The following is a 27,847-nucleotide window of genomic DNA, read 5'->3' on the forward strand; positions in this document are numbered from 1 at the left end:
ATGGACACCAACTGCAATGTGACGGCACTGGAGGCCCAGACACAGATGGACTCCAGCATCTACCACCTGGTCAAGCTGGTCAGCCTGTGTGTGAGCTTTACCCTCAACACCTGCCTCAGTGTTCCCCTGCTCCTGGCCATCACCCGCTCTCCGTCGCTCCTCAGACACACACGCTTCCTCCTCCTCACGCACCTCCTCTGCTGTGACAACCTGCAGGTCGGTCTGCTGCACACACTATCCCCAAGTTCAAACACTGGAGCAGTGCATGTGTTTGAGATGATCCGATGTACTCGATTAGAATTCGGTTTGAATTCCCATTTGATTTCAACATTTCATGAGAGCATATCACGCCGTATGTCTTCATTGAAAATCATTTGGGATGAGAGTAAGCCCTTTGACCGGGGAGCTAAATGACCATAATTACAATTTCAGCTGCTGTTCTGGACAGTCAAGGCAGTTCTTCTAATCTACAATCAAAGTATACCTGTGGCCCAGTGTCTGGTCTTCTGTGCCGTCACCCACGCCTGCTCATTGGTTTGTAGTGCATTGATTACACTGGTGCAATCCTTCTTTCTGTGGCTACACGGTGTTATTTCATAGAGGCCATTTACACCTGGCGTTAAGATGTGGTTTCTGCCATCAGATTGCAATCAGATTGTATTTTATCACTTCAGCCTGATTCCATTTACACCTGGCGTTAACATGCATTGTCTGCAATCTGATTTCAATCAGATTGCAGAAATGGTTGTCCTCTCAATCCGCATAAAGTTGCTGTATCCAGATTGAGAGGACACATTGCATTTACACTTGTGTTCAATGTGTACACAATGCATCCCTGACCACCTCCGGAGATGGTGTAATAGAAAATAATATACTATCACAATGGTTTGGCCGATCAGATTGCAATCCTTCTTCAATGCGTTTTGGGGGTGTTTACACCTGGCATTTCAAGTGATAGAACACAATCTGATTGCAATCTGATCACAGAAAACGCATGTTAGTGCCAGGTGTAAATGGCCTATTACACCGTTCTACCTTCAGACCCAGAGGGCTGTACTGTATATTATATTAGGGATAAAAGAAGAGGTCTGGTCCCATGTCATATTAACCGAAGACCACTCTAAAGTGCAACTGCTACAGTAATTTGATGGAAACTGGTACATTTGGCTGTCGTGATTGACATCAATCATGTTTAAATAGACCCTTCTCACGGGGGCCATTTTGTGTCGAAAAGGCCCTTATTAGTGTTTAAGACTGCGTGACGCGGTCTTAAAGGGATACACACACAAATGCTGCATCAGGTATCAATGGGTTAAAGTGGCAGAGAGCAGCCAAAGCCAAAGGCTAACTTGCTTCTCACTTTAATGTCTCGACTTTGCCCACAGGCGGACCTGTTCCTGAGCACGGCGCTGGCTGTGGACCGCTGTGTGGCGATCAGGTGTCCCCTGCACTACAACCGGCTGGTGCGTCCTCAAAGGAAGAGAGCAGCTGTGGTAGCCATATGGACCTTGTCGTTGACGTTTGGCTGTGTGGCTTTGAGTGTGGGCCTGTACACCCTGCAGATCAACGCTTCGCTCCCTCGCTGCCGCCCGATCATCCTCGCCCCCTGCCTGTCTGGGAACTCGGCGCTGCTGCTGTTCTGCACCGTGGGCAGCGCTGTGGTGTTCCCCGCCTGCTACCTGACCATTCTGGGATGCTACTTCCTGCTCTGCTGGGACATACGAGGCGGGACACACTGCACCAAGAGAGCCTACGTGACCCTGACCCTCCAGGCGGCTCAGATCCTCTTCTATTCAGTTCCCTTGATCATGGACAGCTACCTGATCCCCGGCTACCTGCACGGTGACGGTCTAGACATAGCAGCCACGGCCATCTACAACCTGGGCATCTCGCTTATCCCTCTGGTTTATGGATACCGCTCGCGGGAGCTGCAGCAGAGGATGCTACAGGCTGTGCGTAGGAGCCAAGTCAACAACCAGACTTAGTTACACTGTAACTAACTCTACAGGCTGCGGCGCATTAGGGACCAAGTCAACAACCAATTGGGCCATGTTCAGACTAGGAGGCCAAATCTGATTTGTGAACTTTAGTGACCTATTAATGATTCTATCCATATTGGTTTTATGAGTCTGGACGCTCCAAGTCTGATTTGTGTCACTTGTCCCAAACCACATATGGAGGTCTGGACACACAGATCCGACTTGAACACTTGCCCAAATCAGATTTGTGGCAGTGCGGACACTCTCCCAAAACAGATTTGGGAAACCAATCAAGATAATGATTAATGACTTTAGCAGCAAATCGGATTTGCCTGTAATGTGAACATGGCCTTAAGTCAACAACAACTAACTCTGGTTACCAGAGTTAGTTATTCTACAGGCTGCGTGTAGGAGCCAAGTCAACAACCAGAGTCAGTTACACTGTAACTAACTCTACAGGTAGGAGCCAAGTCAGCAACCAGACTTAGGCCATGTTCACACTACAGGCAAATCCGATTTGCTGCTAAAGTCATTAACCATCATTATCTTGATTGGTTTCCCAAATCTCATTTGGGAGTGTGTCCGCACTGCCACAAATCTGATTTGGGCAAGTGTTCAAGTCAGATCTGTGTGTCCAGACCTCCATATGTGGTTTGGGACAAGTGACACAAATCAGACTTGGCGCGTCCAGACTCATAAGACCAATCTGGATAGAGTCATTAATAGGTCACTAAAGTTCACAAATCAGATTTGGCCCCCTAGTCTGAACATGGCCTTAGTTACAGGCTGCACGTAGGAGCCAAGTCGGCAACCAGACTTGGTTACAGGCTGCAAAGGGAGAATCACCAAGGAGAGCTGCTCTGTACATTGCCTGGATGCTGAGAGCACTGTCTTTGTGTTCAAAACTGTTTGCCTTTCCACATGTTTATTGTATTACATTTTGAAATGACTAGACTATGAAAGGATAGCTGTGTCAATATGCTGTGGGCAGGCAGCATGGCCGCTGTAATCCACTTGTAGTTCAAAAGCAAACAATGTGTTTTATTGGTGGCAGTAGAATGAGAGAAAGCTGTGCTGATATTTAAAAAGAAACGATGAGTCATGATGATGGTCAAACACTTAAATTGATAACTGCTGGCTAGACGAGGGATGCCCAAGTATCATAAAGATGACAAAAATATAGGCTGCTGTATAAAAGAAAACGGACAGGACAAACCGCTTAAAGACCTTTAATCTGTACCTTAAATATTGATATACTCTATAATATCTTCCCATGCAATTGCTATATATTGTACAAAACACTCACGAATACGGAGGAGAAAATATACACAAAGGAAGGATGAATACCCAGTACAAGTTGGAAAAATACATGAACACACGGTATTTTAAAGATTCGGGGAGGGGGGCTGTGGGTCCGATTGTGACGATCGCCCCATTAAGAGGCACAGGCACAGATACACGGGCAGCACTGCCCAAGCATGACTATTACCATGGAGACGAGCAACCATGACCAGCGCTTTTTAAACAACGGCTCACATGACGACGCATTGCACACATTTGAAACCGACGCCTCTCTGGAAAGACACAGTTATACAGGAGCTGACATAGGAAACACAGGCACTGTAAGTGTAGACAGACTACCTCCATGGACCAAACAGGCCTAAGCACAGTTCAACCCCATTATAAAGCAAAGCATTGTATTATAAGGTAATTGTGCTTGTTCCCATATTCAGGCAGGCACTGATCATTTAAAGGGCTACTTTGCCAATTTTCAACCAGCTTTGCATCATTACAATGTGAGTACTAGTACTGTATATGCAGATGATAACAATGTTTAAAGCCCCACCTCCGGTCAGTTTTTCCTACCTGTACAACATTGATGTTCTATGAAAACGTCCATGTGCGCGCGCGCGCGCTGTAACAAAGCACGTCATCATTTGCGCCAAAGATCGTCTATTGGTAAGAAGAACTGAAGGCGTATACCTTGTTCCACAGCAACATCATGGCTGGAGCACTGTTGTCCAAAAAGGAGAAGAGCCTCGCTCCTGCCTTCAATATACGATCTTTGTCTCCATTCCAGGCGGTAGACCGGAAACAGTATGGCTGCCTCCATCTCCGCAAAATGCTTGTCTAGAAGCCACAATATTGTTATAAATATCAACAACCAGCCAACAGATATGAAAGCTGGTGGCTTATATGGAAAATATATGGAAAGAGCGTAACTTGAACTGGTTAACCCATTGATACCTGATGCAGCATTTGCGTATATATCCCTCATTTGTGTGTGTATCCCTTTAAGCCCGCGAACCGCATTGCACGGTTCGCGGTCTTAACACACACAAATGCTGCATCAGGTATCAATGGGTTAAAAGTGACTATCGCTGCGTTTTGAGCCTGGTGAACACTTGGCAAACGTAGGCTAACACCAAGCTAACGGCAGATGGTATTTACTGTAGTATTAAATATTGTATTTATCTATGACACGTCACTCGTTAGACAACAATGTCTGACGTCAGCACCCGTTTTTACTAAGAGCTATATGTTAAGACTTTCAGCCCAAAATAAGGCTATTTGTCAACAAAATACAGTGGCGCAAAACACTTTGGCTAATTAGCAGAGCAGGGAAAAACACAGCTACACGAAAATATCTTAAAAATGACAAAACTGACTGGAGGGTGGCTTTTAGATCTTTCCATGTTTACTGCGCCGAGAGCTCCCCGTTGATCTGCTGGCCGAAACTCCGCCCCCGCCAGCTGGTGTGGCTCGTTAATGCTCTCCATCTGATTCCCCGTGGATGCGGGCGAGTTCACATTCTGTAGTTCCATTAAGAGCCAAGCGAGCAAGATCTGCTCTACCTCCTAGAACCAGTGACTTCTAGGAGGTAGAGCAGATCCTGAAGCCACGGCCCAGAGATAGAGATTAGTTTAAAAAAAAAACGTTTTTCCACACTATATCCTGACTTCAGATTGATAGAGCTATGGTTGAAAAGTGGCAAAGTGCTCCTTTAGCGACAAAAGGATGGATGTTACTCACATATTACAATGGCATTATCATTCTCAATAAAGGTATGTGGCATTCCAAATAGGAAAAACTATCCATCAAACCTCGAGTGTGACTGAAATACATAGGCTACTGTATTTGGCAAATGTTATATAAAATGACCGTGTAAATAAACGGAGGATCATTTGGCATTTGATCAGACTCTTTGTTCAAATCTTCAACAACTTCCTTTCATCGTAATATTGGCATGACAATAACAACAATAATAATAAGGAAAGGGAAATCCTCAGATGGACAGATGGAGCATCATTCATGACATCATCATGACATCATGACATGGTCCCCTGTGTATGCCCAACACCACCAACCCTTCAGTACAGACTGGTTTTCTTCATAATGCGCAGGAACTCCTGCTGGTTCACTTCCCCGTCTCCATCCCTGTCTGCCTCGTCAATCATTTCCTTCAAAAGGAGAGAGCGAAGGAGGAAATGAAGAAGAGGAGAATGGAAGAATGGAATTAAACCACATCTGGGTATTATAGCGGCCTCGACAGTAATGCTAATCAACATAAGAAGCCTTTTTTTTTTGCCGCAGCTTACTGGCAAAAAACGGCCATGTGATATTTAAAAGTACGTTTTTCATCCAGCCAAATACCGAGATAGTTATATTCTGGGACTCTTTCAATATCAGACCCATCCACAATATATATACACACACACACACACACATACACACACACACACACACGTTATTATAAACAATATATTTTGCTCTAGAGAACAGCATAAATTTGGTTGTGATTGTGATTGTCTTTGTCCGATCACCTTCCTAGGCTATGTTTCCGAGTGTTGTAGTTAGTCGAATACCATCAAACTGCCTGCCGGTCTGAAGCGTTCTTTGGAAGATGACAACTTCCTCTGTCCAAATTTGACTGGTCTGAAGTACAGACTGTCTGGAGCATTGGAAGATTGTGGAATGGGAAGAAATAGACTGGCTTGAGCTACTAGTAATTGATGCGTGATTTCTAACCCCACATAGGATAAGCAATAACCACGCCCTGTGGCGCCGGGATTGGCCAGGAGCATTGAAGCTTGGGACTAAAGCACCTGGGGTTTTCATCTTTTAAAATAAAGATGCTTAAAAAACTATTGCTCGTTACATTTTCAGTGCTGTACCTTCTCTCTGGGTAAGGATTAAGCTTGAAATTAACGATATGATACATTATATTATATGAGCTATGAACGTGAACACAACACCGTTTATATTATTGCATGTTTTTGTAGATTGTGTACATTGTGTAGATTACAATTATTATGCTTATTATTATTATTACTATGCTAAGGAAGGTAGGTGACCATAATTCATTTCAATGTCCGCTCTCGAAATCGCTGTCCGTTCTCAAGAGCTATTCAGTTGGTTCATGAAATCGCTGGGCTGCGTGCCCTCCAGTGTTGCTCCTGGCCAATCCCGGCGCCACAGGGCGTGGTTATTGCTTATCCTATGTGGGGTTAGAAATCACGCGTAATTGATGGGTAGAGAAACTGTGGGGGGAAATGGCTTAAAAATGTATGCCTTGTACAGTGTGGACAGTTTATCATTATGGGCAATAATTATGTTATTAATCTAAACTTTAGCAATGGCCTTTGGAATAGCTTGAGCATTAGTGTGAACATGTGTGTGTACAATCATGTCCCAATGAAATCCAAGTGTAGAATCATTGAATGATCACTGAGTGTCTGTGTGAGTGCGCATCGGCGAGATAGGAAATGTCAGGACGAAGGGTTGTTTGATGTGATCCTACCTGCAGCTCCTCGTCCGTGAGGTTCTCTCCCAGCTCCTTGGCGACTCTCTTCAGGTTCCTGAAGGAGATCTTCCCTGTCTCGTCGTCATCAAACAGACGGAAGGCTTTCAGGATCTCCTCCTTGGAGTCTTTCTCAGCCTATATTGGGAGAAAACGGAGAGTAGCTTTAGCCTTCATTCATTTAGCAGCGATGCCACACAGACTTCATTCACAGGTCAAGGTAATATATGGCAAAGTGTTTTACATACATCACAACTTCAACGGATGGGGTGTGTGTGTGTGTGTGTGTGTGTGTGTGTGTGTGTGTGTGTGTGTGTGTGTGAATGTGAATGTGAATGTGAAGAATAATGGCTGATAAGGTGGAGCTCTGCTGCATAAATTGGGCTTGAGTCTGGACTCTCAATTTGTATTGTAAACCACTACTAATAAACATTGTGAAATATAAAACTTATTTTGCAGTACAGATTGCCCCCAAAACTCAATTCACACGACCAATATCTAGTGGATACAGTCTCTGCACACCCAAGTCTGTGGCAGGTGCGTCGGATGAAGATGTACAGTAGAACAGAAAAATCCCGCACACCGTCTCCCTTCTCTGGAGAAATATTTTTTATTTCTGGACGAACAAACCTTTCGGTCGAACAGACCTTCATCAAGTGTTATGATGGGCGGCACATATCTCCCTCTATATATACATGTGAGGAGTGCCTCCATCAACCAATCATCCAATGAATGCAGAGGACATTACCTGCATGCTGAGCACCTGAGGTACTGTAATTGCACATGTGTGCTCAATCAGGGGGGGGAAAACAGTGAATACACTTGAATAATAAGATAAACAGTGCTCAACAATCTACAACAAACATCTATAATTTATACAAGTAAATAGAAAAATACAACAAGCAAAAAAGAAACAATTATTGTCGACATCATAAAGTGATCTAAAAAGGTTAATAAAAAAGGGGGTACTGTGGAAGGGAATATAGGTTGAATTGCTGAAATCATGGCAGGCCTGGGAGTTATAGGCTATGGCCTATTATATTTGTAGGGCCAGTGTCGGAATAAACAAATTGAACCTTTTTAGATCACTTTATGATGTTGACAATACTTGTTTCTTTTTTGCTTGTTGTATTTTTCTATATTTCTATTTTTTTATTTACTTGTATAAATTATGGATGTTTGTTGTAGATGGTTGAGCACTGTTTATCTTATTATTCAAGCGTATTCATTGTTTTCCCCCCCCTGATTGAGCATCCATTTGCAATTACCTCAGGTGCTCAGCAGGTAATGTCCTCTGCATTCATTGGATGATTGGTTGATGGAGGCACTCCTCACATGTATATATAGAGGGAGATATGTGCCGCCCATCATAACACTTGATGAAGGTCTAATCGACCGAAACGTTTGTTCTTCCAGAAATAAAAAATATTTCTCCAGAGAAGGGAGACGGTGTGCGGGATTTTTCTGTTCTACTACACGACCAATATCTGCAATTCACATTATGAACCGTTTGGAAGCATGAGCACTGCATTCTGCTTTAGGGCCAAACCAGGCACAGACCTCAAACCCTAACCACTGCCGTTACAAAAAACATATAGGGGCACTGCTGTGAGTTGACTTTTGTTTTTGTCTGTAGCTTTGTCATAAGTAATAGACATGCACATAAAGCCTTTCATTCAATACAAAACGTATATCTACCATTTTCTGTGTCATAACAGAGAGGAAGTCAGCGAAGGAGATCTTCCCTGTGCCATCCTTATCCACTTCACTAATCATCTTCTTGATCTCCTCTTTCTTTGGTTCAAAGCCCAGAGCTCTCATGGCGACCTGAACACAGAGAGGAAGATGGTCATCATTACACACACACAAATAAACGCCTTTTTTCCCAGCTGCCACTTTGTTGATCACTTTGATGGGTGGGTGCTGGCCGGCAGCCTTCACCTTGAGCTCCTTCACATCGATGTGTCCGGAGCCGTCTGTGTCAAACAGCTCAAAGGCCTCCCTGATCTCCTGCTTCAGCTCCTCGGTCAGCTCCGGTTTGGGGCTGGTCTTCTTCCGAGGAGGAGGCACCGGGCCCTGCAGCGACGGCCTTTTGGCGTTGGTCGCCTGATGGGGACAGTCAGAGGAGGGGAAGAGACACAGCCAGGGAACAGGTTCATGTTAGAGTGTCGTTCACGTTAGTCATGCTCTCTGCTGCAGAAGTATTTGAAGATTGTGGAAGTGAACACCTTCTTCATTGAGCATTGGCTAGCGCTTATATCTAAATGTCTAGTATTGCTAACTATGAGCACGTATTATTCAGTTTCATGGAGACATGATTTAATTTGTAACTTTTTTTACATTGAGCAATCTTTTTTAGAGCTTGTTAAAAGCTATATATACGTGTAACATTATGTGCATAACATATAATAATATAGCTCAGTGAGAATGACAAGACTGAATGTCGAAACTCTTGTTTGGGGACAAGGTGAAAAAGGTAAAATTTCAACATAAACATAAATTAAAAGTAGATAAAAAAAATATTCCAAGAGAATAAAGTATAGACGTAACATTAAAGCATAGCCTACTAAATAAGATTACTTACATGATTCATACCCCCCCATTAAAAATAGGCTTACATCCCACGGACACAAAAGTGACCCAAATTAAATAATCACCTCATTCACCTGTATGTGTGTGTGTGAATCTGTGTATGGATATTAGTCGAATGTCATGCTACAGATGTGAATCAGCAAATGTCAAACTTTTTTTTTAATATCAAATCACAGCATGAATTTTTCTATGGTGTTCCTCAAGGACCCGTGCATGGAGTTAGATTAGAACGTTATAGAGACATTATTAGGACGAGAGGCTACAACAGTTTACATTGCCCCGGGATAAGTTTAAGTGTTTGTGAAATAAGTTTAAGTAGTGTTTGTGAAATGACGTGGTATTAGCCTAGCTGAGGCGTGATTATAACAGGGACAGCTAAAGAATAATAACAAACAGTTCAATGGGAAGCCTGGGAGCCCGCTCAGATCTTGTAGTGGAGCTGTTGGTTCTGTTCTGTTGTATAGGATTGAGCATGCTGGAGGTTCAGTGGGGTTTCTGTGGGTGCCAGCCCATGCGGAACTGGAAGGGAATGAGGTAGCTGACATGGCAGCTAAAAAGTCCCTGAAGAAAGCTGTCGATCTGAGAGTGCCAATTGGGACGTATGAGTGTAGATCCATTATCAAAAGAAGAATAACAGCTGTGTGGCAGAAAGAGTGGGAAAATGAAAAGAAGGGGCGGCACTACTTCGATATACAAAATAGTGTAAGAAAAGAGCATTGTTATTTAGGGAGTGAGAGAAGACATGTGTGTGACATGCAAAAAACAACAAACTGTGAAACATGTACTCATGGAATGTGACTGTTACACACAAGAACGAGAAAGGCTGTATGCTGCTGTATTAAGCCTGGGCACAAAGACTGTATCAATGAAGAGCCTGCTGAATCCCACTGAGAATCAGGCAAGGACTGTGAAAGCAGTCCTTGAATTCATCGCCGCCACAGGATTACTCCTGTGGAATTAGAAACACCATAAACAGTAATAAAGAAGAAGAAGAAGAAGAAGAAGAAGAAGAAGAAGAAGAAGAAGAAGAAGAAGAAGAAGAAGAAGAAGAAGAAGAAGAAGAAGAAGAAGAAGAAGAAGAAGAAGAAGAAGAAGAAGAAGAAGAAGAAGAAGAAGAAGAAGAAGAAGAAGAAGAAGAAGAAGAAGAAGAAGAAGAAGGCCACGTCAGCAGGGAGCGATTAGCTAAAGCTACATGTGAAGTTCGTTGATGTAGCGCAGTTAGCGTTAAATCTGTGGTTGGATTTATTTTAAGCTAATATCGATTGAGCTAACAAGCTAATATCTTAGTTACAACTAGATTGAGCCAACAAGGGGCAGCTTTGTGTTTATATGTGTGGAGTTTGGGAACTCACGATCTCCAGCTCAAGTTAGCTTGCTGGACAATACGCCCGAGGTGAGTCGATAACTAGCGTTAGCTAGCTGTTAGCTAGCTTACAAATGTGAAAGTTCGCCCACCTAGCGTTAGTGGGTGGCTAAATCTGTAACCACGTAGCCTACATGGAAAACATTATATTCGCCAAAGATCTTATAGTTCCAAACAAGATTGAGTTAACAATGCAGGTCTAAATGTGTGGTATTTAATCAGTGTTTTGGGAACATTACCGTGGTGCTAATAATAAGGGTAAGGAACAGCCTCGTGTATTATTCTGCAGTACAGTGCACATAACGGATGTTATTTAAACTAGCTAGTTAACGTTACCGACTACTTTGGGAAACGATGCTCTGTCATCAGTTTATACTAAGAGAGGTTGCAAAGTGTTGTCACACATTGTTCTCTCAGCATATAGTTTGTCAGCCATTATGCTTTGTTATGGTTTAACATGTTTAACGTCTAAATGTTGCTTTCTTGTCCTGTTCTTCAAGGGGAAGGCACAGCAAACTTTGTGGCTCCGCTCCTCCTCCTCTGTGAAAACGATGAACCTCATACCTGAAGATGGTCCTGAGGCTTCCACCTCTGAGGCCATCTCCATGAAGCCCAAACAGACCACCCACAGAAACAAACACACACAGCCTGAGGTGGTAGTGGTTGTAGCACAATCATCTTATGGTGATTGGTGTGAAGAGAGTTATGTGCTGGACGAGGAGCTGGCAACGGTAGAGGAAGAGAACGCAGACAAACAAGTGAACAATACAGAGATGGGGAGAGAGCCAGACAGGTCATCAATCACAGCTGCTTCTCCACCTAAGATGCACTCACCTGAGGTGGTGGTGAGGATCTCTGCATCTGACCGCTTGTCAGCTGAGATGGCTAAGAAGCCAGAACCTAAGATGCCCTCACCTGTGGTGGTTGTGAGGATCTCCGCATCTGACCGCTTGTCAGCTGAGATGGCCAAGAAGCAAGAAGCCTCTCCTGGCCGCACAGTGAATAAAATTGCGATAGCTGCCTCACCTAAGAGTTCACGGCAGAGCTCTGTGCAGCACTCCCTCAAGCTGCAGCACTTCCTGGCAGGGCTGCAGCACAGCCAGACACAGGGGTCAGCGCGCCGGGCCTCCAGACGTTCTTTACTAAAGAAGAAGAAATGCACGGGCGACTCCGCCAGCAGCAGTAATGTCAGTGGTGAGTAATGAGCCACATTTGGTGGAATGTTGCCTAAGCCCTTGGCCACACTGATCCGTGGTGTCTGTCCGTGTGCGTTCATTTCTCTGTTCACTTCCATTCATTTTCAATGACAGCTGTCCGACTGTCCGTGGAGCACTCAGAAGCGAAAATTTGCATACGTTTTGATGGACAGAAAGTTGAAGAGGGATGAACTTTTTCTGGATGGTCGGATAGTCACTGTCTGTTTAGCCAATCAGAGTTGAGGTCTCGAGAGGAGGCGTTTCCGAGATTTGTTTCAACTTTTCAAAGAAGATGGTATAATTAATGCTGTGTACACCATCCCGCTGTTGTACAACGTGATAGTCAGTGTCACCGTCTGATTTCACCATCTAATCTGGTCATTCAGTGGCATTTTATTGCCACATAAGTAACGTAGCACACAGAGCTAACAGCTAGCTGACGCCAGCTTTCTTCTTCTCTCGGTTTATAGGCGGGTCGCTGACACCTTCAAGGTGCTTACTGCCACCTGCTGTACAAGTAGGTTACTTGTACATGCAACGGACATAAATCTATCCGTCTATCCGTTCTGTCCATTTTATGACGGATCAGTGTGGCCAAGGCCTAAGTGTGGTTTGGGAGTTTGTCTTGAAAGTTCCAAACATTAAGTCTGGTTAAGCAATAGGTGATATTGTTATTCATTTGCTAATACACCCCCCCCCCCCTTCCCCCCTCCATTATAGAGGACCCTTCCATGGAATCTGAAGAGGTTGGACAGGCGTAAGTGATGAGTAAAATATTTTTTTGATGTATGGGTGAATGTGTAAAGGATGATATTATTATTGTTGTTGCTGTTTTTGTGGGTGTTCCCTGCCTTACCGTCTGTCTCTGTTTGATTATATCAGAGCTGGTTGGCGGGAAGAGAGACCTCTCTCAGAGGAGGAGAGGAACATTTTTGAAATGAATCCTTCGGAAGAGGTGAGTAAAATATCTGTTTTATCACTGATGTTGCAACACACATACACAGGGCCCGAAATTAGAGCCCGCCACCCGCCAATGGCGGGCAGATTTTAGGTTTGGCAAGTTAGGTTTGGCATCTGTCCGCCACGTGGCGGGTCCCAAAATAGTCGGCATGTAATATTAACACATTCACTGCCAGCCGTTTTTTTTTACTGTAGGTAGGTTCTGCCAGAGGGTTTTTTTGAGGATTCTGGCTCATCTTTCAAGACCCGAGGATTCTTTTCTGCTAAGATTTTGTGAACACACAATATCTCAAAAGAACTAATAGAATGTGTGCTTTCTCTGTCTAAAAGAGTTAGTTTGTAGAGTTAGTAGTTATGTAAGCATTAGCAGTTGAATACAGCATGGTTTCAGCGTCAGAAAAATTATTCTGAGATAAACGGCTTTTTGTGAAATTCGATAGAACAGTCACTTTAACCATTCATTTTTGGCATCAGTAAGACGTCAGACATCTAAACAATAGTTTTGAACAGTAATTTCCTCCATAACAGCAGGAAACCCCCCTCTGCTTCCAACTCCTCCCTCCGTGTGTGTCTTCTTGGCTGCAGCGGCCGTGTCACAAGCTCGTTTCTGCTGCTGTAACCTCGCGTCACCAGTCTCACTGCTTTGCTGCTGCTGTGCCTGTCTGCGCGGCCGCTCTTTGAGGAAGTCTGGATGGACTCGCTCGTTTCTTGGAGTTTTGGTTGGGGGCTTTGATGAAGCTTTTGCGATTCTGGTCATATTTATGCTGCGTGTTTCAAAGTGTGTTCCACCCGTAATCTATTATGCAAATTTGCAATCCCGCACCGCCAGCAATCAGCGCGAAAACGAAAGCGTTTTCGCCAATCCATTTTGATGAGAATGGCTTCCTCACACTGCTTTTTGCTTGCCTTCCTCAAGTCAGGAAAGCACTGTCGCCACTTAGTGGGTCGGTGGAATGGGTTGTAAACGTTCGGTGGCTCCAATAATTATATAAGAGATGTAAAAGGGTTAGATGCACATCCCACGGTCAAAATTTTTTTTTTTTTTTTTTTTTGACGGAGTAATACGTCACTGGCAGTCAACGTTGGATTTTTTTTGACGGAGTAATACGTCGTTGGCAGTGAACGTGTTAAAACTCTGTGTAGCCGGCTAACATGAGTGCTGAGGCTGTTATTCTGGCTCTCCCGTATAGGCTACCAAACATGACTCTGGAATGAAATGCAGTCGTTGCCGACACTCGTATGATACAGTATATATGAGGAGATAATGCTTGGCGGGTAGATTTTTTCCATCTACCCGCCACTGGCTGGTGGGTCAAAAAGTTAATTTTGGGCCACACACACACACACACACACACACACACACACACACACACTCTCACTCTCACACACTGTCCTGATTCTTTCTTACCTTTCTCTTTGGAAACAGAGACACACCAGCAGACCCAGATGTCACCGCTGTCAGCAGTGTGACAAAACATTCACAACACTTCAAAAGTTAAAGAGGCATCAGAGAGTTCACTCAGGGGACAGACCTTACTCCTGTCAGCAGTGTGGGAAATCTTTCAGATACTCAAGTCAACTAAGAGCACATCAACGCATCCACACTGGAGAGAAGCCCTTCCACTGTGACCAATGTGGAAGCAGTTTCAGTGACTCAGGTACCCTGACAAAACACAAACGCATCCACACTGGAGAGAAGCCCTTCCACTGTGACCAATGTGGGAGCAGTTTCAGTCAGTTAAGTGCCCTAACAACACACAAACGCATTCACACTGGAGAGAAGCCCTTCCACTGTGACCAATGTGGAAGCAGTTTCAGTCAGTCAAGTAACCTAACAACACACAAACGCAACCACACTGGAGAGAAGCCCTTCCACTGTGACCAATGTGGGAGCAGTTTCAGTAACTCAGGTACTCTAACAATACACAAACGCATTCACACTGGAGAGAAGCCCTTCCACTGTGACCAATGTGGGAGCAGTTTCAGTCTGTCATTTAACCTAACAACACACAAACGCATTCACACTGGAGAGAAGCCCTTCCACTGTGACCAATGTGGGAGCAGTTTCAGTTGTTCAAGTCACCTAACAACACACAAACGCATTCACACTGGAGAGAAGCCCTTCCACTGTGACCAATGTGGGAGCAGTTTCAGTTGTTCAAGTCACCTAACAAAACACAAACGCATTCACACTGGAGAGAAGCCCTTCCACTGTGACCAATGTGGGAGCAGTTTCAGTCAGTTAAGTATCCTAACATTACACAAACGCATTCACACTGGAGAGAAGCCCTTCCACTGTGACCAATGTGGAAGCAGTTTCAGTCAGTTAGGTAACCTAACAACACACAAACGCATTCACACTGGAGAGAAGCCCTTCCACTGTGACCAATGTGGGAGCAGTTTCAGTTGTTCAAGTCACCTAACAAAACACAAACGCATTCACACTGGAGAGAAGCCCTTCCACTGTGACCAATGTGGGAGCAGTTTCAGTCAGTTAAGTATCCTAACATTACACAAACGCAGTCACACTGGAGAGAAGCCCTTCCACTGTGACCAATGTGGAAGCAGTTTCAGTCGGTCAGGTACCCTAACAACACACAAACGCATTCACACGGGAGAGAAGCCCTTCCACTGTGACCAATGTGGAAGCAGTTTCAGTCGGTCACATCACGTCGCAGAACACAAACGCATCCACAGTGGAACAGGCTACTGGTGTGACCGCTGTAAGAAAATGTTTGTTCACTCTGCTAGTCTGAAGAGACACCGCTGCATCTAACCTGCTGAAGAGCGCCTCCACTGTCTGCAGCGGGAACCAGCTTCTCTCTGTGCAACCAAACATTCCATAAATAAAAGTTCAGTGACAGCAAAGTCTGACTGTGCAGAAATATGTTTGTTTCTCAGCCATAAAATATTGGCATTGGATTGTAGAATGTTAAACTCAATGTAAAAATGTAATGACAAAGTAAATATTATAGTCTGGATGGAAACCTTTACAAATAGCTGTTTGCTCCAGCTACCCAACCTTTTATGGTATTTTAGGGCAGCTCAACTCAATGCAGCCTTTTTCTGGTTTGTTGATTCTTCCAATCTTCCATGGGTCCAGATAGAGAAAGACAATGCTAGAGGCCTAACTTTAGATAAATATCTATATTCTGACTCTTTCAGAAGGCTCAAACAGAACACAGCTAACCCATTTGTTAAATCCACAGGTACACATCCATTCTGGGTCCAGAATGGTCTACAGAAGATCTCAGGCCTTTATAGAGACAGCACCCTTATGTCCTTTTAGAATCTGAAAGACCAATTTGGGATACCTCAAATTCACATGCTCAAATATTTTCTAAATAAAGAGGTATTTGAAAATATTTGAGCATGTGATTTTGAGGTATCCAAAATTTCATTCACTCGAAGTTTAGATCATATCAATGCCCCCCTTTAATTAAATATCATTGAACAATTGGCAACTTCAAACCTTGATGGTAAAAGAAAAATCTCAATAATATACAGAGAAGTAGTAGCGGCATCTACAGAATCCTCAAACTATAAATGAATAGCGTGCCGTGGATAGATGATCTCCAGACAGATATCTCAGAGGAAGAATGGGAAAAGGCTTGTTATCAAGCACTAAACAAGTAGTTTTAAATTGATCCAATATAATTGGCTTATGAGAACATATATAAAACTCAATACATTTAGCCCTAATGTCCCAGACAGTTGTATAAAGTGCAGAACAGAGAAAGGAACTCTTATTTCATTGTATTTGGAAATGTAAACATACAAGACTTTTGGAAATAAATAATTGCCACAATCTCCACCGTCATTCACAAAGAAATTCCTGTAGTACCAGAGATATGTATTATTGGTCTTATTCCAGAAACATTGGCCCTAAGAACTCATGAAAGTAAGTTGGTCAACCTATATGCTTATTATTACATGTGAAACGTGTTATTGCTAGAAAATGGAAAATAATGTTTGTGGTCCTTTGAACATGTGGATTAAAGAGCTTTCTTCATGCTTAGCGATTGAAAGCCTTACATACATAATCAAATCAGAAAAGTCATATTTTTCATAAAATATGGGATATGTTTATTGCGTTCTTGAAGTCAAATCCTGATAACCTATCTTTGTAACAATGACATTTACTAAGTGAGACTGTACACCTTTTGATTGTTTGTTGTGTGTGTGTGTGTGTTTTTTTCTTTCTCTATTTGTATACTCAAAATGGTCTACAGACATAATGATATAGGTAAGCAATCATATATGTGAATGTACGTGGATTCATATACAAATAGTTTATGTTCTATATCTATGTTTTCAGTTTGTAAATTGACACATTGACATTTGAGCTTGTCAACAGATCAACGACCCTCCGGGGTTATAGGATAGGTGAAGGTGAACAAGGTGAAATTGACACTATTGTTTCTATATGTAATGATGGCTCAGAGTTCAGAGGAGGGCGGGTGGGAGGGGAGGGAAGGAATTTTGTTATTATGTGATGATGTAACCATTTCATCTTTGTAACAAGATGTACCACGTTTGCAATTTAAAATCAATAAAAATCTATGTGATAAACAAAGAAATTGCTGTTTGAAATACATCACAATGGGCGACTGTACGTGGACATTTCTGCCCCTTGCTTTTGAGGTTTTAAGACTTTGAGAAAGACAAGCCTGGATTTGAACCTACAACCTACCACATGATGAGAGGCTGCTGCCAGTGTTGAGGGGAACTACATTAAAACATGTTTACCAAACTACTAGCTACTTCCCAATTAAAAGTAGTTAAACTACATGTTAACTACTCTCAAATTTAGCTTGTGAAATTAAAACTACACTAAAATGATCATAATTTGAGTGGAATCTCATGTTACACAGAGGTACAACTGAACTGACACTGAGTAAAGTGTAGGTGTGTTTGATCTAAAGTAGGCCTACAATCTGACTCACTCAGGAAGAAGGTTGGTGTCTTTTATTTGTATATACGCATGTAATTTACTCTGTGAGGTTAGGGATGGAGTGTATGAGAGAGGGAGGGGGGGGGGGGTGGCTTTTTTTTGTCAAATAAAAAATAGATTTGCAAATGAGGAAGAGGTTTGTTGTGCAGTGTAGTGGAAAAGGCCCTTCCTTTGTCTTATTGGCCTGCTCCTGTTATAATCCCAACATATGGATTGATGTGTGGTCCATCAGCTGGGACTCAAATGCGACACACACGTAGGACAGTACGATACTCTATTGTCGGATGACGGTATGTAACATTTCCACACTCACCATTAGACGCTGCTGTTTAGTGTTTATGTGGCAAGAGCACCGCGGATCTATTTGCCAATCCAAGGTAGTATTTTCCTCCAGCCAGGCTACAGCCTCCGTGTCATGGGGAGGAGGGGGCCATATCATAAAACGGTTTTCACTTTACATTGGCCACACGCATGAACTGATCGATTCGACTGGATGTAAAATAGTCTCCTTTTCCTCCGAAGCCCTCGATGTTATGTCACTGGATCGATGTCTAAAATAAATGCACGCCACCAAAACAGCTAATGTGCGCTGCGCACAGCAGGTGCGAGGTTTCCAGTCCGCTCAGTCTGAGGCGCAGCCTGCACAGGCGTTTGTTTTAACCGCCTTTCACAACAGCAGGACATTTTACGGCCATACAGGAGCTACATGGGTGGCGAACGGGCACATCGGGCAGTGCAAATCAAACGCACCAGTCGGGCAAAAAGATCATTGGTTACTGAAAATCACGGGACCTAACAAAATAATATGAGAAATTGCTCATGTGAAATCGCCTCAATACACCCCCTAGTGTCAACTTCCAAAGCAGATGAACAACATCAGTTGTGCTCTGCGTGGCAACTAGATTAATTTGCCTTATGAATAAAGGTTAAATCTAAAACAAATACAAAGCCTGTCGCCCCTGCATGCTTGCCTCACACAAAATGAGGTTCATTGGTTCCATGGTGTAATGGTTAGCACTCTGGACTCTGAATCCAGCGATCCGAGTTCAAATCTCGGTGGAACCTGATTTTTCCCTGGACGCAGTAAACTGCCCACTGTGTGTTTGGGGTGTTGGGGACAAGGTGAAAATAGTAAAATGTCAACATAAACATAAATTAAAAGAATATTCCAAGAGAATAAAGTAGGCCTATATAGACGTAACATGAAAGCATACGAAAGTTACCAAAATTAAATAATCGCCTCATTCACCTGTATGTGCGCATGTATCTTTGTATGGATATTAGTCCCATGTCATGCTACAGATCACCAAATTTAAAACATTTATTTAATATCAAATCACAGCATGAATTTTGATATGGTGTTCCTCAAGGACCCGTGCACGGAGTTAGATTGGAACGTTATAGAGAGACATTATTAGGAGAAGCTACACCAGTTTACATTGCACCGGGATACGTTTTTGAGATATGAACAGCTGCAATGCCACCCAGAAGTACCTTTACACACTCCGGTCCAGTAGGTGGCGGTATGCACCTATACGCGTCGTTGGTTGCAATCCGCCACTCACGTCAGCAGGGAGCGATTAGCTAAAGCTACATGTGAAGTCCGTTGATGTAGCGTTAGTAGTTAGCGTTAACTCTGTGGTTGGATTTTTTTTAACAACTAGATTGAGCCAACAAGGGTCAGCTTTGTGTTTATATGTGTGGAGTTTGGGAACTCACGATATCTAGCTCAAGTTAGCTTGCTGGACAATACGCCCGAGGTGAGTCGATAACTAGCGTTAGCTAGCTAGCTTACAGATGTGAAAGTTCGCCCACCTAACGTTAGTGGGTGGCAAAATCTGTAACCACGTAGCCTACATGGAAAACATTATATTCGCCAAAAATCGTATAGTTCCAAACAAGATTGAGTTAACAATGCAGGTCTAAATGTGTGGTATTTAATCAGTGTTTTGGGAACATTACCGTGGTGCTAATAATAAGGGTAAGGAACAGCCTCGTGTATTATTGCTGCAGTACAGTGCACATAACGGATGTTATTTAAACTAGCTAGTTAACGTTACCGACTACTTTGGGAAACGATGCTCTGTCATCAGTTTATACTAAGAGAGGTTGCAAAGTGACGTCACACATTGTTCTCTCAGCAGATAGTTTGTCAGCCATTATGCTTTGTTATGGTTTAACATCTAAATGTTGCTTTCTTGTTCTGTTCTTTAAGGGGAAGGCGCAGCAAACTTTTTGATGGCTCCGCTCCCCCTCCTCTGTGAAAACGATGAACCTCATACCTGAAGATGGTCCTGAGGCTTCCACCTCTGAGGCCATCCCCATGAAGCCCAAACAGACCACCCACAGAAACAAACACACACAGCCTGAGGTGGCAGTGGTTGTAGCACAATCATCTTATGGTGATTGGTGTGAAGAGAGTTATGTGCTGGACGAGGAGCTGGCAACGGTAGAGGAAGAGAACGCCGACAAACAAGTGAACAATACAGAGACGGGGAGAGAGCCAGACAGGTCATCAATCACAGCTGCTTCTCCACCTAAGATGCCCTCACCTGAGGTGGTTGTGAGGATATCTGCATCCGACCGCTTGTCAGCTGAGATGGCCAAGAAGCAAGAAGCCTCTCCTGGCCGCACAGAGAATAAAATTGTGATAGCTGCCTCACCTAAGAGTTCACGTCAGAGCTCTGTGCAGCACTCCCTCAAGCTGCGGCACTTCCTGGCAGGGCTGCACCACAGCCGGACACAGGGGTCAGCGCACCGGGCCTCCAGACGTTCTTTACTAAAGAAGAAGAAATGCACGGGCGACTCCGCCAGCAGCAGTAATGTCAGTGGTGAGTAATGAGCCACATTTGGTCGAACGTTGCCTCAGTGTGGTTTAGGAGTTTGTCTTGCAAGTTCCACACATTAAATCTGGTTAAGCAATAGGTTATATTGTTATTCATTGGCTAATACACCCCCCGCCCCCCCTCTCTATTATAGAGGACCCTTCCATGGAATCTGAAGAGGTTGGACAGGCGTAAGTGATGAGTAAAATATTTTCTATGTATGGGTGAATGTGTAAAAGATATTATTATTATTATTATTATTATTATTGTTGTTTTTGTGGGTGTTCCCTGCCTTACCGTCTGTCTCTGTTTGATTATGTCAGAGCTGATTGGCAGGAAGAGAGACCTCTCTCAGAGGAGGAGAGGAACATTTTTGAAATGAATCCTTCAGAAGAGGTGAGTAAAATATCACTGTTTTATCACTCAGTACGTTTACATGCACAGTTAAGTCGAGCTATGGTTATAGCTTGATTAGGCTATTTACTCGGACTACTGTTCTTGTCTCAGTATACAAACACGGGTGGGAATTCAGTTTATTGCAAATGGTCACGTGGTCACCTCTCCCCAAGTCTCGTTACTCCCCCTGCCCCCACTTGTTTTCTTCTTCAAGCAGGCTTTAAGCAGGGTTAGTGCTGCTGACCTAGCAAGCAAACTTGAAATAGAGATTGTGATAGTTCCCAAACTCCACATAAACCACATTAATTAATACACAGGACAAGATGTTACTATCCCTTGTGCCAAAATCCGAGGAAAAACACATTTAGAAGCCCAATCCAGAATAAAACAAGCTAACAGGCTAACAAACTAATAAACAAGACACAAATCACCAGTTACCTACCCTAGCCAACAGCAGTATGAAGCATGTCATTGGGGTTTTCAAGTGGGCACCTTCCTTCACCGACGTTTCGTTAAGTTAGGCCCACGACACCTCAAGAAGGCTTAACGGTGTAATCCAGCGTCCTGGAAACACCCCCCTCCATGCTACCACCGCACAACTGCATATTACCTCACTATCTAAGCCTAGCTATCCAGGTCGGTTCGGTATGACATTCCTGACTACACCACCACTGTCAATGATTCAGCCCTGTTGATGCGGACCGTTAATCATGACCAACAACAAACAATCCCTAACTACACCACCACTGTCAATGATTCAGCCCTGTTGATGCGGACCGTTAATCATGACCAACAACAAACAATCCCTAACTACACCACCACCGTCAATGATTCAGCCCTGTTGATGCGGACCGTTAATCATGACCAACAACAAACAATCAATCTGACCTTAGCGAGCTCCCCAGCTAGCATGTTTCCTCCTTATCCACAGCCATTCACTTGCTCGTTCTGCTGCCCGAGACATGTTGCTAACCGCAAGTTTCAGGCTCCGTCCCCGAATGCCCAACTCAGTTAGTAAGGCAATAACGGACTTTGCCACAAAACCACGGCAGCCCACCTCTACAGGCCGCACTCGAGCCCTCCAACCTCGCTGCTCTGCCTCTGCTGCCATTTCAGCATACCTAGCTTTCTTGCGCTCATAAGCCTCCTCAACTCGATCTTCCCACGGGACTGTGAGTTCGATAAAATAAACTCTCTTCTCTACCTCAGACCACAGTAACAAGTCCGGACGTAGCCGGGTGCTAACTATATATGCTGGGATGACTAGCTGTTCATTCAAGTCAACCCTCATTTCCCAGGCTCCACCTACACTTAGCTGCCCTAACTTGTGCCTGACCTTAATTGGTCTAATCTTTTCTCCCTCACGTACAAATTTGATCTGTCTAGTCTCTTTGCTAGCAACTAGAGAATTTACTTCTAGCCGCTTTTCCTCAACTGCAGCTGCCAAACATTTCAACACCTGGTTGTGACGCCATGTGTATCGCCCCTGGGAGAGACTGACCTTACACCCTGACAGTATATGCCTCAATGTACATACACTAGAACACAACGGGCAGGCACCATCCTCGCCCAACCACTGATTTAAGTTCTGGGGAGATGGCAGCACATCATAAGTAGCCCCTAGAATAAATCTAATTCTGCTGGCCTCCATGCTCCACAACTCTCTCCACTTCAACTTTCTCTTCTCTACACTCTCCCAGTTCACCCACTGCCCTTGCTTTGCCTGCGACACTGCCTTAGTACATCTTACTGCCTCCTCTTGCCTATGTACTTCTTCAACTACCATCTTCCTCTTTTCTATTACTGATGCCTTGTTCCACACAGGTTTCCCTATGCACAACCCTAAGCCTCCACGCCCATGCTGCACCTGACCTATGATATCCCTGTGTCTAAGAGCTGACTGTGCTTGCTGTACTGCCTCCTTTGGGTTCCACTTCCTCCCTGTTTTAACTGTGGGCGCTACACTCCTAACCACTGGATCCTTTGACTGAGTCAGAGTCATTTCCAGTCTAACCTTAGCACACTTGAACTCCTCTGTCAGGCTAGATAATGGCAATTCCAATATGCCTTTCCCATATAAGGCTACACTGCTTAGGCAGCGTGGGACTCCGAGCCATTTTCTAATGAATGAGTTAATCATCCTTTCTAGCTTTTCTACCTTTGAAAGGGGAACCTCATACACTGTCAGTGGCCACATCAACCGAGGCAACAATCCAAACTGCAAACACCACAACTTTAACTTTCCTGGGAGCCCTGACTTGTCTATACTTGAAATACCTTGAATCATTTCCTGCCTCACCTCCTCAAACTGTCCCTTATCACTGAGACTTGCATCATACCATCTTCCCAAACTCTTGACTGGTTTCTCTAACACTGTAGGCACAACCTCATCATTTATAACAAACTTCTTACCTACTACCCTCCCTTTAATGATTGAAATACTCCTGGACTTACTTGGCTTCACTTTCATTCTAGCCCACTGCAGATTACTATTTAACTTATCCAACAATCTGCTAGTACATGGAGCGGTTGACGTCATAGTCGTCATGTCATCCATGTATGCCCTAATTGGAGGGAGCCGCAGCCCTCCCTGCAGCCTTTCTCCACCCACTACCCATTTTGAAGCCCTAATAATGATCTCCATTGCCATGGTAAAAGCTAATGGGGAAATTGTACACCCTGCCATAATGCCTATCTCCAGCTGCTGCCAAGCTGTAGTGTACTCTGCTGTGGTAAAGCAGAGTTGAATATCTAAGAAGTAGGCTTTAACTAAGCTCTTTATACTACCTGGCACTCTAAAGAAATCAAAGGCCTCCCATAACAGACTATGCGGCACTGACCCGAAAGCATTAGCCAGGTCCAAGAATACTACATGCAGGTCTCTCTTCTCACGCCTAGCTGACTGGATTTGGTGCCAGATCATGCTGGTGTGCTCTAAGCACCCGGAGAAGCCGGGAATTCCAGCCTTTTGCACCGAAGTATCTATTAGCCTATTCTTTTCTAGATAACTAGACAGCCTCTGTGCCACAACACTAAAGAAAACCTTCCCTTCAACATTAAGTAGACTGATAGGTCTAAACTGACTTATCTCTAACGAGTCCCTTTCTTTAGGAATGAAGATTCCCCCTGCTCTACGCCACGCCTTAGGAATAACCTGCTTCTTCCAGACTACCTTCATCAGCTTCACACATATATACACAAAGCTGCCCCTTGTTAGCTCAATACATTTGAAACTAAGATATTCCATTAAAAAAATATTTTTTCTAGCCACAGATTTAGCTACTACATCAACAAACTTCACATTTAGCTTTAGCTAATCGCTCCCTCCCCAAATCTCGCGAGTGTGTTGCTGAGACAGAGACGGGTCTTGAACAAGTTTAATTTCTTTCTGTCTGAAAAATGCAGTGTCAGAATATTCAGAAGAGGCAGTCTTGCTTGAAATCCCATCGTCTTTGGTGTAGTACGCTCTACTTTTGAGATGCACCCTCTTTTGAGATGCACCCTCTGCAAAGCCTGGCACGGGAACTTTAGCGCATGCGCTGATCGCCTCTTCCAGTTCTAGTCCGACTGGCCTGTATTCACCTTATTCTTTGTCCATATAAGGACGCTTCTGCATGATGTCATTTTGTAATCGTCTTTCCGTTTTAGATGCGGAAGTAGATGACTCCTAACGTAGTCATTTTTAGACTTGCCAAAAAGCTGTTTTCAAGCAAAAAAACAAACTGTTTTAAAGTTTAACATTTTTTCGGGTGAGAACGTAACATTCCAAATATGTGACCAGTTTATCAGAATAACGCCTATTTGGGAATATTTAACGAGCAGCGAGGACTGTGAGCGCTGGCTGTGTGACCAGTCGGACTAGCTAGTATCTGTCAACCCCTTACTGTACGCGGAAGAGAGAAAAAGTGGGCGTGGTGAATACATGCAGGAGTAAATTAACTCCCAATCGCATTATCTGGGTGTGTTAGTCTGACTTTTATAACTTCGATATCATTCGAGCTAACATGTTTACATGCATTTCAAAAGTCAGGTTTTAGGTGGACTAACGCAATAATGTGATTTTTTCAAGTGCATGTAAACGTACTGACTGATGTTGCAACACAGACACACACACTGTCCTGATTCTTTCCTACCTTTCTCTTTGGAAACAGAGACACACCAGTGGACCCAGATGTCACCGCTGTCAGCAGTGTGACAAAACATTCACAACACTTCAAAAGTTAAAGAGGCATCAGAGAGTTCACTCAGGGGACAGACCTTACTCCTGTCAGCAGTGTGGGAAATCTTTCAGAGACTCAAGTCACCTAAGATCACATCAACGCATTCACACTGGAGAGAAGCCCTTCCACTGTGACCAATGTGGGAGCAGTTTCAGTCTGTCATCTAACCTAACATTACACAAATACATTCATACTGGAGAGAAGCCCTTCCACTGTGACCAATGTGGAAGCAGTTTCAGTCAATCAAGTTCCCTAACACGACACAAACGTATTCACACTGGAGATAAGCCCTTCCACTGTGACCAATGTGGGAGCAGTTTCAGTCGGTCAAGTCACCTAACAAGTCACAAACGCATCCACACTGGAGAGAAGCCCTTCCACTGTGACCAATGTGGGAGCAGTTTCAGTCGGTCAAGTCACCTAACAAAACACAAACTCATCCACACTGGAGAGAAGCCCAGTCTTGTTGATGTAGTAGCTAAAGGGCAGCTCAACTCAGAGCAGCCTTTTTCTGGTTTGTTGATCCTTCCAATCTTCCATGGGTCCAGATAGAGAAAGACAATGCTGGAGGCCTAACTTTAGATAAATATCTATATTCTGACTCTTTCAGGAGGCTCAAACACAACACAGCTAACCCATTTGTTAAATCCACAATTACAGCTTGGTATGAAACACAAGACATGTTTGGGAAAACAGCTGGGCTATCACAATCTCCCCCCATCTGGGGTAACACATTATCTAAACAGGCAGCCTCCCCACCTCCACGCTGCTGCTCTCTTAAAGCGTCAGTACACCTTAAAGTTACTGCTCCCACAGCTTACATACTGTTATTCAAACAACACAAAATTATGTTGTGAAATCTTAATCACAACAAAAATATGCCTAATAAAATTATAATTCCGCAATAAACTATGGAGATATATTATTCTCTATACAGCAAATATTTCCCCACACCACATGCAAACCCAATGTCCATGTCTTGGCTTCCACATGGGGTAACACATTATTTACATCAGGTACAGATCCTGGATTCAGACTCTGGGTCCAGAATGGTCTACAGAAGATCTCAGGCCTTTATAGAGACAGCACCCTTATGCCCTTTGAGAATCTGAAAGAACAATTTGGGATACCTCAAATTCACATGCTCAAATATTTTGAAATACAGAGGTATTTGAAAATATTTGAGCATGTGATTTTGAGGTATCCCAAATTTCATTCACTCGAAGGTTAGATCATATCAATGCCCCCCTTTAATTAAATATCATTGAACAATTGGCAACTTCAAACCTTGATGGTAAAAGAAAAATCTCAATAATATACAGAGAAGTAGTAGCGGCATCTACAGAATCCTCAAACTATAAATGAATAGGGTGCTGTGGATAGATGATCTCCAGACAGATATCTCAGAGGAAAAATGGGAAAAGGCTTGTTATCAAGCACTAAACAATATCCATTAATAGTAGTTTTAAATTGATCCAATATAATTGGCTTATGAGAACATATATAAAACAATACATTTAGCCCTAATGTCCCAGACAGTTGTATAAAGTGCAGAACAGAGAAAGGAACTCTATTTCATTGTATTTGGAAATGTAAACATACAAGACTTTTGGAAATAAATAATTGCCACAATCTCCACCGTCATTCACAAAGAAATTCCTGTAGTACCAGAGATATGTATTATTGGTCTTATTCCAGAAACCTTGGCCCTATGAACTCATGAAAGTAAGTTGGTCAACCTATATGCTTATTATTACATGTGAAACGTGTTATTGCTAGAACATGGAAAATAATGTTTGTGGTCCTTTGAACATGTGGATTAAAGAGCTTTCTTCATGCTTAGCGATTGAAAGGCTTACATACATAATCAAACAGAAAAGTCATATTTTTCATAAAATATGGGATACGTTTATTGCGTTCTTGAAGTCAAATCCTGATAACCTATCTTTGTAACAATGACATTTACTAAGTGAGACTGTACACCTTTTGATTGTTGTTGTTTTTGTGTGTGTGTTTTTTTTCTTTCTCTGTATACTCAAAATGGTCTTCTACAGACATAATGATATAGTTAAGCAATCATACATGTGAATGTACGTGGATTCATATACAAATAGTTTATGTTCTATATCTATGTTTTCAGTTTGTAAATTGACACATTGACATTTGAGCTGGTCAACAGATCAACGACCCTCCGGGGTTATAGGATAGGTGAAGGTGAACAAGGTGAAATTGACACTATTGTTTCTATATGTAATGATGGCTCAGAGTTCAGAGGAGGGCGGGTGGGAGGGGAGGGAAGGAATGTTGTTATTATGTGATGATGTAACCATTTCATCTTTGTAACAAGATGTACCACGTTTGCAATTTAAAATCAATAAAAATCTATGTGATAAACAAAGAAATTGCTGTTTGAAATACATCACAATGGTCGACTGTACGTGGACATTTCTGCCCCTTGCTTTTGAGGTTTTAAGACTTTGGGAAAGACGAGCCTGGATTTGAACCTACAACCTACCACATGATGAGAGGCTGCTGCCAGTGTTGAGGGGAACTACATTAAA

The 27,847-nt window shown here is 43.3% G+C and overlaps 4 protein-coding genes across 6 annotated transcripts; 3 read left to right on the forward strand and 1 right to left on the reverse strand.

Moving 5' to 3' along the window:
* LOC310789990 (olfactory receptor 2M4-like) lies at positions 1–1,985 on the forward strand (the record flags this gene model as incomplete). The annotated part of the gene is made up of 2 exons (XM_083651712.1): positions 1–216; positions 1,386–1,985. 2 exons carry the CDS (start codon positions 1–3, stop codon positions 1,983–1,985), a joined length of 816 nt encoding a protein of 271 aa, XP_083507838.1.
* Positions 1,986–4,976: 2,991 nt separating this feature from the next.
* On the reverse strand, positions 4,977–18,266 carry cetn2 (centrin, EF-hand protein, 2). Its single transcript, XM_083652358.1, has 5 exons — positions 18,159–18,266; positions 8,722–8,886; positions 8,479–8,607; positions 6,781–6,918; positions 4,977–5,440 (listed from the first exon to the last, which is right to left on the reverse strand). Exons 1-5 carry the CDS (start codon positions 18,159–18,161, stop codon positions 5,351–5,353), a joined length of 525 nt encoding a protein of 174 aa, XP_083508484.1. The 5' UTR covers positions 18,162–18,266; the 3' UTR covers positions 4,977–5,350.
* Positions 10,466–27,545, forward strand: LOC310790634 (uncharacterized protein). 3 transcript variants are annotated; one of them, XR_014553390.1, is made up of 6 exons: positions 10,549–10,765; positions 11,236–11,929; positions 12,652–12,688; positions 12,814–12,886; positions 14,318–16,100; positions 26,303–27,545. XR_014553390.1 is itself a non-coding variant. In XM_083652348.1 (5 exons), the coding sequence occupies exons 2-5, from the start codon at positions 11,287–11,289 to the stop codon at positions 15,665–15,667; spliced, it is 2,103 nt and encodes a 700-aa protein (XP_083508474.1). In that variant the 5' UTR covers positions 10,466–10,571; positions 11,236–11,286; the 3' UTR covers positions 15,668–17,336. The 3 variants fall into 3 exon arrangements, 2 of the variants coding, with proteins under 2 accessions (XP_083508474.1, XP_083508473.1); XM_083652348.1 differs by lacking the exon at positions 26,303–27,545 and having other exon boundaries at positions 10,466–10,571; positions 14,318–17,336; XM_083652347.1 differs by lacking the exon at positions 26,303–27,545 and having other exon boundaries at positions 14,318–17,336.
* LOC310789991 (uncharacterized protein) lies at positions 19,548–27,831 on the forward strand (the record flags this gene model as incomplete). The annotated part of the gene is made up of 6 exons (XM_083651713.1): positions 19,548–19,605; positions 20,061–20,676; positions 20,825–20,861; positions 20,994–21,066; positions 25,218–25,425; positions 27,761–27,831. The coding sequence occupies exons 2-6, from the start codon at positions 20,115–20,117 to the stop codon at positions 27,829–27,831; spliced, it is 951 nt and encodes a 316-aa protein (XP_083507839.1). The 5' UTR covers positions 19,548–19,605; positions 20,061–20,114.
* Between the last annotated feature and the right edge of the window lie 16 nt (positions 27,832–27,847).

This window comes from Poromitra crassiceps (genome assembly GCF_964638095.1).
Source record: "Poromitra crassiceps genome assembly, chromosome: 15".
NCBI classification, from domain to species: Eukaryota; Metazoa; Chordata; class Actinopteri; order Beryciformes; family Melamphaidae; genus Poromitra; species Poromitra crassiceps.

What these genes read in the sequence shown, in the direction of transcription:
- LOC310790634 (XM_083652348.1), top strand. Translation starts at nt 11,287, where the DNA reads ATGAACCTCATACCTGAAGATGGTCCTGAGGCTTCCACCTCTGAGGCC. An exon ending in CAGCAGCAGTAATGTCAGTG is followed by an intron (nt 11,930 to 12,651) that starts GTGAGTAATGAG and finishes CCTCCATTATAG; the next exon opens with AGGACCCTTCCATGGAATCT. An exon ending in AAATGAATCCTTCGGAAGAG is followed by an intron (nt 12,887 to 14,317) that starts GTGAGTAAAATA and finishes CTTTGGAAACAG; the next exon opens with AGACACACCAGCAGACCCAG.
- cetn2 (XM_083652358.1), bottom strand. An exon ending in TCGATGTGAAGGAGCTCAAG is followed by an intron (nt 8,608 to 8,721) that starts GTGAAGGCTGCC and finishes CTCTGTGTTCAG; the next exon opens with GTCGCCATGAGAGCTCTGGG. An exon ending in CTGTTATGACACAGAAAATG is followed by an intron (nt 6,919 to 8,478) that starts GTAGATATACGT and finishes CTCCCAATATAG; the next exon opens with GCTGAGAAAGACTCCAAGGA.